Source organism: Drosophila gunungcola, assembly GCF_025200985.1.
Source record: "Drosophila gunungcola strain Sukarami chromosome 2R unlocalized genomic scaffold, Dgunungcola_SK_2 000004F, whole genome shotgun sequence".
Lineage (NCBI taxonomy): Eukaryota > Metazoa > Arthropoda > Insecta > Diptera > Drosophilidae > Drosophila > Drosophila gunungcola.
In genome coordinates, this window is record NW_026453167.1 from 1,402,519 (window position 1) to 1,414,105 (window position 11,587).

An 11,587-nucleotide genomic window follows, 5' to 3' on the forward strand; every position below is an offset into this window, starting at 1 on the left:
AATGTTTTTCTTTCTTCATTCGCAGGCCATTAAATGGAGTATCAAGGGTATTTTCTTCTTCGTAACGTAGTCTCAGACTGCATTAATGTGAAGTATTGTTATCAGAAACTTATACTAAGAAAAAATACAAGAACTTCTGTTAGCGACGGCTTAGAATATTTTGTTCTTTCACGACTTCTCTTCTAGAGGATAATACTTTGATAATACTTTGAACTTTTCTGGTCTGTTTTGGTTTAACTTAATCTAATCGTAGCTTATAACTAAGTCTAAACTATCAATTCCTTCAGTTTCAGTTTTGTTTCTTTTGGAGCAGCTGCACAAGCTTTTAGGAAATTTGAGTGAACCACAATCTTATCGGATTTCTGTATAGACAACTGGGCCATTAATTTAGTTATAGCATCGTCGTCTATGTCCTTTGGCATCCTGGCATACCAGGGAGTGAGCTCGTCGTCCTCCAGCTCACTGCTGGACTCCTCATCGGAGGATTCCTCTTCATCCATGTCGGGCAGGAACATGGGCCTGTCCTGGGAGTTCTTTTTCTTGAACAGATATGTGCCCTGCGTCTTGCAACTATTGATAATTGACTTGAAGTCCCGGTGATGACGCAGCGTGACTGGATTGCCAACCAGGATGATCAGTGACTTGGCTCTTGAGAGGAGCACATTCACCCGGCGAGGATTGCGCATGAATCCCATGTTGGCAAAGGATCGCACCAGACTGGCAATGATAATGGGCTTCTCGCGGCCCTGGTAGGTCTCCACGCTGCCCACCTCCACCTGGGGATGCCCCTGGCTCTGGAGCAGCTTGGTGATTAGCTTACCCTGGGCGGTATACGGAGCCACAATGCCTATGTCCACCTGGCTGACTCTATTTCCCCTGCCCAGGCCATCGTCAATCAGGCGTTTGACGTACCAGCAAAGCACTTTCGCCTCCAGCTGATTGTACGAGCTGGTGGAGTGCTGCTCCCTTTCGGTCCTTCCATGGGTGGCCTGAAATATTATGGGGAACGAGGGATTGGGCAGCAGGCTCCAGTGGGCCGCCAAGCTAACCTCCGCAGCCGGAGCCTGAGGGATAAGCTCTCCGTTGTAGTAGAGATCGTTGAAGATGCGCACGATCTGCGGATGGGATCGATAGTTGCGACGCAGTCGCGTCTGCAGGGTGCGATCGTAGTTTCCATTCTCGTCCAGCCTGTAGCAATCGGAGCGGAGGAGTCGCTCCATCAGCGATTGGCTCAGACCCAAAGAGGCCGCCCGATTGCTCTTGATGACGGCGCCCAGCTGCTTGTGATCACCGGACAGGATGACATGGCAATCGGCCGTCTGCTTGATCCCCATGATGCCGATCAAGGCCTCCGGCTCGGTGGCCGCACCCGCCTCGTCGATGAAGATGTGGCTGTAGAAGTTGTGCTTGCCCAGGTTGTCGCTGACCAGACGTCCCACCGTGCAGAGCGTGGCCACCGTGATGCCGTACTCAAGTACATGCGAAACTCCAAGGTGCTCGTAAATGTTCTTCGAGCAGTTGGAATTCTTGAGCAGCAGTGCCGGCACCGACATCAGTCCCTTGTGGTGGATGGAGCGCGAGAAGACGCGGATCAACTGGTGATCCGGCTTGGGCTGCTCCTGCCGGGCAAAGTGCTCCTTGAGTCGGCTGTTGTACGCGATGTACTCGCACAGCTTGAAGGCGATCGTGTCGCAGGCCGAGTTCGAACCGGCGGTTACAAGGATGCGGCTTCGCGGTTGCTGAAGGCGCAGCTGTAAAATGGCCTCCACAATGGTTGTGGTTTTGCCAGTGCCTAAGGGATACAAGAAGAGCTAGTAAACACGGTAAAGTAGTTAAGAAATCTTTAAGGATTTACAAACGTTTTTCTAGTAAATGTATGATAAATTCCTAATTGAACTCGTAAATCTCTGATTGAATTTTAGTGCTTCTGAAGTAGAAAAGATTTCTGGATTGGTGAAATTTTTAAGGAAGTGAAATTCAAAAATCCGAATTTATTACAAATTTGGAATGTTTTTGAGTTTTTCAAGTAAATTTAATAAGGTTCATATAATTTGTAATCTCTGAATATGAGTTTTGTAGATTTTTTATTTATAGGTATATATATTGCGTAAAAATTGCACTTGCATGTATCAAATTTATGAAATTGAAACAATTAAAACGAGTGTTTCCACTCAATGCAGTAGAAATTCTTTCAGTCGTAGATGATGTTAATTCTGGACAAGTTTCCTGAACTTTGTTAAAAATTGTTTAAAATGTATCTATAATTCCTCTTATCCCCTCCAAATTTTGTATGTTTAAATCAAGGGTATTGATGCACAAAACGCATCTCTTTGGAGTTCTAACAATAATTCATTTTGAGCTTGTTGGTTTCTTACTTGCATACATCTTAAGATCAATTTTTGTAGTCTATACGCATTAATGGGAACCCCCACAAAATTTTTAAAAGTTTGTCAATATCTAAAAGAAATTTGAGCATGGAAATTTGTAGTAAATTTATACCACGGATATGGTCTGTTGATGATGATGATTTGTCTGTCTGCGAAGAATTATGGGGAACCCCCCTATAAATTATTGGAAATTTATGGTCTGAATAGTATATTAATAACAAGGTATCTGAAGCGAACTGGGGTTGTACATATGTCCGGATTGATTACCTGGTGGTCCGAACACGATGTAGGGTCCCTGGGGATTTGGTCCTGCGACAATTCTCTGCACCGCCTGCAACTGCTCCGCGTTGGAATTGATGGTGGAATTGAGCAGCGAGACCGATGCCGATGCAGCAGGCTCCGGTGGTGGCCTCACCTGCATCCAGATGGGCAGGGTCGAGCAGTTGTGCATCTCGATCATCGATCGGTCCAGCATTTGAGTCAACCAGCCGGGAAATGGGAAGAGGTAGCGGCGTATCAAGGGGCTCTCCTGGAGCAGCTTTAGGGCGCGGTACATGTAGCGGAAGGGAGTGCGCCTAGAGCGGATTATGGCACAGAATCGCTGGCCAATAAGGACCTCCTCGCCGGGATTGCTGCCACGGCTGAATCGGATGTGGACTGTGGTGCGACTAACCTGCTCCACACTGGCCACATGGCGGCGATTGGGATCCTTCATTTTTAGGACCTCGTGGGCATGTGGCAGCAGGGCCAGCACAAGTGGCTTGGGCAGTGGCGAGGCCAGCAGGCTGGACTTGGGCACCAGCACCACGTCGTCCAAGTTGGGGGCCACCACGTCCTCAGCGATTTACACCTGTTGTGTTCTTAAGGGCAATCTTGTACCTCAGCTTGGAAACGCGCTGCACAGACACATCCGGTTGGATTAGTTGGGCATAGAGCTGCATAGTGCTCAGATCCTCGATGCTCAATAGTGTCTGCATCACGGTGCACACATTGTAAAACTCCAGCCGCCTGGTGGCCAGGTACTCCTCGAATACCTTATTGTTGTTGGTCAAATCTGTGTCCGTAAATTCGGTGGTCATGGCTTCTAGCATTTCTTTAGTTGGCGGAGAATGCGGTAGATTAATACTTTGATAATACTTTGAACTTTTCTGGTCTGTTTTGGTTTAACTTAATCTAATCGTAGCTTATAACTAAGTCTAAACTATCAATTCCTTCAGTTTCAGTTTTGTTTCTTTTGGAGCAGCTGCACAAGCTTTTAGGAAATTTGAGTGAACCACAATCTTATCGGATTTCTGTATAGACAACTGGGCCATTAATTTAGTTATAGCATCGTCGTCTATGTCCTTTGGCATCCTGGCATACCAGGGAGTGAGCTCGTCGTCCTCCAGCTCACTGCTGGACTCCTCATCGGAGGATTCCTCTTCATCCATGTCGGGCAGGAACATGGGCCTGTCCTGGGAGTTCTTTTTCTTGAACAGATATGTGCCCTGCGTCTTGCAACTATTGATAATTGACTTGAAGTCCCGGTGATGACGCAGCGTGACTGGATTGCCAACCAGGATGATCAGTGACTTGGCTCTTGAGAGGAGCACATTCACCCGGCGAGGATTGCGCATGAATCCCATGTTGGCAAAGGATCGCACCAGACTGGCAATGATAATGGGCTTCTCGCGGCCCTGGTAGGTCTCCACGCTGCCCACCTCCACCTGGGGATGCCCCTGGCTCTGGAGCAGCTTGGTGATTAGCTTACCCTGGGCGGTATACGGAGCCACAATGCCTATGTCCACCTGGCTGACTCTATTTCCCCTGCCCAGGCCATCGTCAATCAGGCGTTTGACGTACCAGCAAAGCACTTTCGCCTCCAGCTGATTGTACGAGCTGGTGGAGTGCTGCTCCCTTTCGGTCCTTCCATGGGTGGCCTGAAATATTATGGGGAACGAGGGATTGGGCAGCAGGCTCCAGTGGGCCGCCAAGCTAACCTCCGCAGCCGGAGCCTGAGGGATAAGCTCTCCGTTGTAGTAGAGATCGTTGAAGATGCGCACGATCTGCGGATGGGATCGATAGTTGCGACGCAGTCGCGTCTGCAGGGTGCGATCGTAGTTTCCATTCTCGTCCAGCCTGTAGCAATCGGAGCGGAGGAGTCGCTCCATCAGCGATTGGCTCAGACCCAAAGAGGCCGCCCGATTGCTCTTGATGACGGCGCCCAGCTGCTTGTGATCACCGGACAGGATGACATGGCAATCGGCCGTCTGCTTGATCCCCATGATGCCGATCAAGGCCTCCGGCTCGGTGGCCGCACCCGCCTCGTCGATGAAGATGTGGCTGTAGAAGTTGTGCTTGCCCAGGTTGTCGCTGACCAGACGTCCCACCGTGCAGAGCGTGGCCACCGTGATGCCGTACTCAAGTACATGCGAAACTCCAAGGTGCTCGTAAATGTTCTTCGAGCAGTTGGAATTCTTGAGCAGCAGTGCCGGCACCGACATCAGTCCCTTGTGGTGGATGGAGCGCGAGAAGACGCGGATCAACTGGTGATCCGGCTTGGGCTGCTCCTGCCGGGCAAAGTGCTCCTTGAGTCGGCTGTTGTACGCGATGTACTCGCACAGCTTGAAGGCGATCGTGTCGCAGGCCGAGTTCGAACCGGCGGTTACAAGGATGCGGCTTCGCGGTTGCTGAAGGCGCAGCTGTAAAATGGCCTCCACAATGGTTGTGGTTTTGCCAGTGCCTAAGGGATACAAGAAGAGCTAGTAAACACGGTAAAGTAGTTAAGAAATCTTTAAGGATTTACAAACGTTTTTCTAGTAAATGTATGATAAATTCCTAATTGAACTCGTAAATCTCTGATTGAATTTTAGTGCTTCTGAAGTAGAAAAGATTTCTGGATTGGTGAAATTTTTAAGGAAGTGAAATTCAAAAATCCGAATTTATTACAAATTTGGAATGTTTTTGAGTTTTTCAAGTAAATTTAATAAGGTTCATATAATTTGTAATCCTCTGAATATGAGTTTTGTAGATTTTTTATTTATAGGTATATATATTGCGTAAAAATTGCACTTGCATGTATCAAATTTATGAAATTGAAACAATTAAAACGAGTGTTTCCACTCAATGCAGTAGAAATTCTTTCAGTCGTAGATGATGTTAATTCTGGACAAGTTTCCTGAACTTTGTTAAAAATTGTTTAAAATGTATCTATAATTCCTCTTATCCCCTCCAAATTTTGTATGTTTAAATCAAGGGTATTGATGCACAAAACGCATCTCTTTGGAGTTCTAACAATAATTCATTTTGAGCTTGTTGGTTTCTTACTTGCATACATCTTAAGATCAATTTTTGTAGTCTATACGCATTAATGGGAACCCCCACAAAATTTTTAAAAGTTTGTCAATATCTAAAAGAAATTTGAGCATGGAAATTTGTAGTAAATTTATACCACGGATATGGTCTGTTGATGATGATGATTTGTCTGTCTGCGAAGAATTATGGGGAACCCCCCTATAAATTATTGGAAATTTATGGTCTGAATAGTATATTAATAACAAGGTATCTGAAGCGAACTGGGGTTGTACATATGTCCGGATTGATTACCTGGTGGTCCGAACACGATGTAGGGTCCCTGGGGATTTGGTCCTGCGACAATTCTCTGCACCGCCTGCAACTGCTCCGCGTTGGAATTGATGGTGGAATTGAGCAGCGAGACCGGTGCCGATGCAGCAGGCTCCGGTGGTGGCCTCACCTGCATCCAGATGGGCAGGGTCGAGCAGTTGTGCATCTCGATCATCGATCGGTCCAGCATTTGAGTCAACCAGCCGGGAAATGGGAAGAGGTAGCGGCGTATCAAGGGGCTCTCCTGGAGCAGCTTTAGGGCGCGGTACATGTAGCGGAAGGGAGTGCGCCTAGAGCGGATTATGGCACAGAATCGCTGGCCAATAAGGACCTCCTCGCCGGGATTGCTGCCACGGCTGAATCGGATGTGGACTGTGGTGCGACTAACCTGCTCCACACTGGCCACATGGCGGCGATTGGGATCCTTCATTTTTAGGACCTCGTGGGCATGTGGCAGCAGGGCCAGCACAAGTGGCTTGGGCAGTGGCGAGGCCAGCAGGCTGGACTTGGGCACCAGCACCACGTCGTCCAAGTTGGGGGCCACCACGTCCTCAGCGTTTACACCTGTTGTGTTCTTAAGGGCAATCTTGTACCTCAGCTTGGAAACGCGCTGCACAGACACATCCGGTTGGATTAGTTGGGCATAGAGCTGCATAGTGCTCAGATCCTCGATGCTCAATAGTGTCTGCATCACGGTGCACACATTGTAAAACTCCAGCCGCCTGGTGGCCAGGTACTCCTCGAATACCTTATTGTTGTTGGTCAAATCTGTGTCCGTAAATTCGGTGGTCATGGCTTCTAGCATTTCTTTAGTTGGCGGAGAATGCGGTAGATTCTGCATCAGTGCCAGAAGTCTGGAGAGGATTGGCATGAGGCTAAGTTCTGGAAGAAACCAAAAACAACTCACTTTTTCTGTCTCTCCAAAGTTTCATCTTTTTTGGCATTCGGATCGTCACTTGCCACGGCTTTTGGTCCCAAAAGAAAGCCAGTGTTGTTCTCTTTAAGCCAATGATCTGCGTAGCGAGCTATTTGCGACAACTGGAGATCCAACTGTAAACTCCATAGTTACATCCAAGTACCACTTATCAACTGTAAAACATTACTTACCAATTCCAAGTTCTCTGTGCCGTTCATTGTTTCGTTGCTAAAAATAATTGTCACAGTTTAAACCACATTAGTGAAGAGGCAATAACTAAGAAAGAATGGCTTTTCCGAGAATAACAAACTTTAAGTTCCGTTGCTTTTTTGGAGATGGACCAAACTTGTCCTTTCTTCGCGGGCAACGTCGATAAATAAGATCGATTTATTTGTGCAAGCAGTGCTCTGATGGGCATCACTGATATGGGAAATCCATTGTACAACTAATACAAAATTAATAGCCATGCGGATGTTGATGGGCATCACTGATAAAACAAACAGCCTGCAACACTGATTTTGTTTCACCTCTAATTCGAAGGTTTGTTTACCAAAAAAAGGAAACCGGCTGAAATGGCCGATTCGGAATCAAACGAGGTCCTTATAGAGGAAATAGACAGCAATGATGTGCCGGAGAACGAGCTGGAGCAGTTCCAGGAAACGGAGCCACTGCGTGTGGTGGACATTATCGACTGCGACGCCGATGGCGAGCGTCGCAGTTTCGAGGCGGATGAGGAGGAGGGAGCTCTAATCAAGCGCTATGTGCAAGGCGTCCAATGTCTGGAGTTCCCTGATTTTTGCACCAAGCTGGAAGCCAGCGACGAAGATGAAGAGGAGGAGGAGCAGGTGGCTCCTACCGTGGAGCAGCCTCGCACTTCTGCGGCACAGGCGAAGCCACCGTCACAGGAGCAGCAGCCTTCAGGAAGTGGGCGCTCCACAGGTGGCGGTGGATTTCGCAAGAGCCAGCTAAGCACAGCCCTCCAGGGATTGATGGGCGAGGCCAACCTGAGCTTTGTCTACGGACGCTTCGAAACCGCCGAGCGCATCTGCATGGAGATCATCCGGCAGAACCCGCTGGCCAGCGAACCCTTCTACACGCTGGCCGAGATCTATGAGAACCGCGACGAGGTCAAGTTCCTCAATTTCTCCACCCTGGCCGCCCACTTGAATCCCCAGGACCGGGACATGTGGATCCGAGTCTCCGATCTGCTCGTGCAGCAGGGCAACCTGGCCCGTGCCCGCCTCATCTACACCAAGGCCATCAAGATGCTGCCCAAGGTCTACCAACTGCGTCTGCGGAAGGCGCAACTGCTGCAGAAGATGGGCGAAACCAATGCCTCCATGTTCACGTACTTGAAAATGCTGCCCCTGATGCCGCCGGAGGAGTGGAAGATGTGCCTGAACACGGCCAAGAATGTGGCCCGCTACTTCCACGTCCTGGAGAAGCATACCCTGGCCCTGGAGGCCATGGAGGGGGCGTACAGCGTGTGTGGGGCCCGCTTCACCCTGGAGGACATCAACATCTACCTAGAGCTACTGATCCTAAACAAGCAGTATGCCAAGGTTTTGAGGTGCCTGAGGGAGCGCACCAACTTCGAGCTGGAGAACGACCAGGAGGAGAGTCTGGAACTCATATTCTTCTGCGAGATCCCCGACGACTATGTGCCCGAGCTGCGGGCCAAGCTGTGCGTCAGCATCATCCACATGCGGGCCCACCATCTGCTGGGCTACCTCATCCAGAATGTCCAGGAGCACATCACTCTGACGGCGGATCGGGTGGAGCTGTACATGGACATCACGGAGGCCCTGATGCAGGAGCACAAGTACGCCGAGGCCATTGCGCTAATGAGTCCTATCACGGATGGCGACACCGTCGAATGTCCAGCGTTTGTGTGGCTGCGCCAGGCCGAGTGCCTGCGTCAGCTGAACCGCACAAACGAGGCCATCCAGAGCTACGAAAAGGTGGTCCAGCTGGCCCCCTTTTGCTACGATGCACGGTTTACCCTCTCCGCCCTGCTGAAACAGCAGGGCAGGCACGAGGAGGCTGTCCAGGCACTGGAGCAGCCAGGTGAGGCCGAGGGCCAACCGCTCATTGCCCGCCTGCTGTACGAGCGGTGTGTGATGCTGCAGCAGATCGGGCGCATCGAGGAGTTCCTGGACGTGGGCTATGCCCTGCTCAGTCGTCACTCCATCAAGCTGTACAACCGCGAGGAGATGATGGCGGCGGCCAATGGAGGCAGTGCCTACAATTCGGAGAGTCTGAAGACCATCATCCAGATGCGCAGCAAGGCGGTGGATAATTCAGCGGAGCAGGATCTACAGGTGACTATAGAGCAGCTTAAGCAGTAGGGCAGTAGGGTTATTTTGTGTAAGAAAAGCCCAATTTTTGTGATTGAAATTGATGAAACAGTTCAAAAACATCTTAAAGGTTTGAAAATTAATTATACTATTGGTATTGTACTACCCTCAATAGAATTTTAGACACATCGTGTTTGAGACATTATGCCCTCTCCCCCTTAACTTTAATGCAAATCAAAAAAAAGCAAATCCTATAATAAAAATTCTCTCATTAGGATCCTGGCAAAAGTGCCGCCACTGAGGCCTCCGATCTGACCGTCAAGGATGAGTTCAATCTCTTCCAGGAACTGGTGCGTACGGCCTTTAAGCATGGCATGCACAGTGCCGCCGAGAAGATATGTTTCGCCATGGTGACGACAAAGAGATTTACCTACTACCACCATGAGATCGAGAGGATAATGGTGCTGACCTGCTACTACAACGACGACTGTGCCATAGCCTTCTCGTACCTGCGGGAACTGATAGCCAAGCAGCCCAGCCAGACGAATCTGTGGAACATGCTGTCGCTGATGATCCAGAAGGGCGACGAGGTGCGCTACTATCGCTACATGCGGCGGCTGATGCAACGCCATCCGGTGGACACCAAGCCGATGCGCATCTTCCAGGGGCACTACCATCTGAATTGCGCCTCCTTTAAGTATGCGTTGAACATCTACATGCCCATACTGCGCGAAAATCCCGATCCCCTGGTGGCCCTCTGCATTGCAGTGGCCTTCAACCAGCTGTCGCTGCAGAAGAAGGTGCTGCGTAAGTCAGCCTCTGTGGCCCAGGCGGTGGCCTTTGCCCAGCGCTACAAGGAGCTGCGGTCCGCTGGTCACGAGCTCTCGGATTGCGCCGCCCAGCAGGAGATCTACTACAACATAGGACGCATCTATCATCAGGCCAACATCCTGCACCTGGCCGTGGAGTTCTATGAGAAGGCGCTGGCCGTGCCCCTTCATCCGCTGATTGCCGAGCACGAGTCCACGCTGGGACTGCAGCACGAGGTGGCCTTCAACCTGCACCTGATCTACCGAGCCAACGGAAACAAGTGGAAGGCACGCCAGTATCTGATGCGTTACTGTGTGGTCTAATCAGTGATGTCTATATAAAACGATTTCAACTATGAGGTTGAGCATTACAAATGGTGTAAATAGCTTTGTATTCATAAGCATAAAAAATGAAGTGATTGAAAACGCTTTTGCACAACTAATTAAGGGAATCAAATTATTAAAATCCTCATAATTTTAGGTTAAACATTTTTTTAAGCACTTCTAAATTAAATACTATTTTTTTTTTTAAGTGACTAATTTAGAAGAAAGTTCTGGAGCTTCTTTGTGCTATAACTGCAGAGATAAGAACCTTTCTTAAATGCACTGTTTCCCCATTGTGTGTATATAGGAAGCAATAGGTTCTAAAACCACTATCACTCACCAATTGCTTTTATCCAAAACTGATCCCATTTTAAATTTGAAAATTAAGAAACTTTATATTGTTTGAAAACTTTTTTATTTTGCAGTTGAAGAACTATTCACTACTGAAATCAAGCCCCAGCTACCAGTCGCCTTTATACCGTCAGAAGAACAAGAAAGGGGACTACCATTATTTCACTCTCTTATCAGTTGAAAATTTAATGTGCAGTGCTGCAGGCTAAAAGATTTTTAGAACTCTGTTAAAACAGACCTCTGTAAAACAAGTTAATCAATAGTATTTCCTATTTATTGCAATTGTAGCCAAGTCATAATAGGGGCCATTACTTTTGTCTAATGAAAGCCCTTCCATGACACTTAATTAGTCACCTAATGTTATTGATCTAAGAGTATTCGGTTTTATTTGAAAGCTTTAAGAGATTAAAACGAAAATCTAGCAAGGGTTTCGTAATCTTTTATTTTTATTCAGCTGGTTAAGGATTAACTTTTCATTTTAATAGTGCCGTCAATTATAATTATGTTGATAAAAATGAAACCGAGATGACCGACCATTTGAAAAAATGGTTCTGACAACAATAAGATATTATGTGGTGTCTAGATAAAGTGCACAAAGAATGTGCTTAAATAATTAGGATTGTACATATATTAATATAAATGATTATTATGTTTTATCATCATAGGTATTTTCCTTTTTAGTTAACAATGTATATAACATGCTTACTTATTAAATTAATTGTTTTTGTCCTGTGTCCAAAGTTAAATATTAATTTTCATTAACATTATTTTCAACAATTTATATTGAAGTACTAGTAAATACAGTATGTGTTAAAATATCTCTTTATTTAAGATCTCAGAAGAAGGTACATTTTGAACAAGTGATCAACGGAGGAGTTAAGGGATCTCCTCATTATATCA

At 47.5% G+C, this 11,587-nt stretch overlaps 3 protein-coding genes across 3 annotated transcripts; 1 reads left to right on the plus strand and 2 right to left on the minus strand.

The window, feature by feature from the left end:
• Nucleotides 1-14: 14 nt before the first annotated feature.
• Nucleotides 15-3,550, minus strand: LOC128254014 (putative helicase MOV-10; the record flags this gene model as incomplete). Its single annotated transcript, XM_052982778.1, is given in 3 exon segments — nt 15-1,792; nt 2,655-3,228; nt 3,230-3,550. Coding segments are annotated over 3 exon segments (2,421 nt in total), but the record flags the coding sequence as incomplete, so codon positions are not given.
• Nucleotides 3,413-10,767, minus strand: LOC128253665 (putative helicase MOV-10). The gene is made up of 5 exons (XM_052982260.1): nt 10,677-10,767; nt 7,098-7,134; nt 6,898-7,040; nt 5,973-6,844; nt 3,413-5,109 (listed from the first exon to the last, which is right to left on the minus strand). The coding sequence occupies exons 1-5, from the start codon at nt 10,703-10,705 to the stop codon at nt 3,584-3,586; spliced, it is 2,607 nt and encodes an 868-aa protein (XP_052838220.1). The 5' UTR covers nt 10,706-10,767; the 3' UTR covers nt 3,413-3,583.
• LOC128253666 (general transcription factor 3C polypeptide 3) lies at nt 7,441-10,470 on the plus strand. The gene is made up of 2 exons (XM_052982261.1): nt 7,441-9,227; nt 9,479-10,470. The coding sequence occupies exons 1-2, from the start codon at nt 7,479-7,481 to the stop codon at nt 10,334-10,336; spliced, it is 2,607 nt and encodes an 868-aa protein (XP_052838221.1). The 5' UTR covers nt 7,441-7,478; the 3' UTR covers nt 10,337-10,470.
• Nucleotides 10,768-11,587: the final 820 nt, after the last annotated feature.

Coding starts and splice junctions, on each gene's coding strand:
- LOC128253666 (XM_052982261.1), top strand. CDS start 7,479: ATGGCCGATTCGGAATCAAACGAGGTCCTTATAGAGGAAATAGACAGC. Junction 9,228..9,478: donor CAGCGGAGCAGGATCTACAG/GTGACTATAGAG, acceptor TTCTCTCATTAG/GATCCTGGCAAAAGTGCCGC.
- LOC128253665 (XM_052982260.1), bottom strand. CDS start 10,705: ATGGGATCAGTTTTGGATAAAAGCAATTG. Junction 7,135..10,676: donor GTTTTGGATAAAAGCAATTG/GTGAGTGATAGT, acceptor AATTATTTTTAG/CAACGAAACAATGAACGGCA. Junction 5,110..5,972: donor CATCGTGTTCGGACCACCAG/GTAATCAATCCG, acceptor TGTATCCCTTAG/GCACTGGCAAAACCACAACC.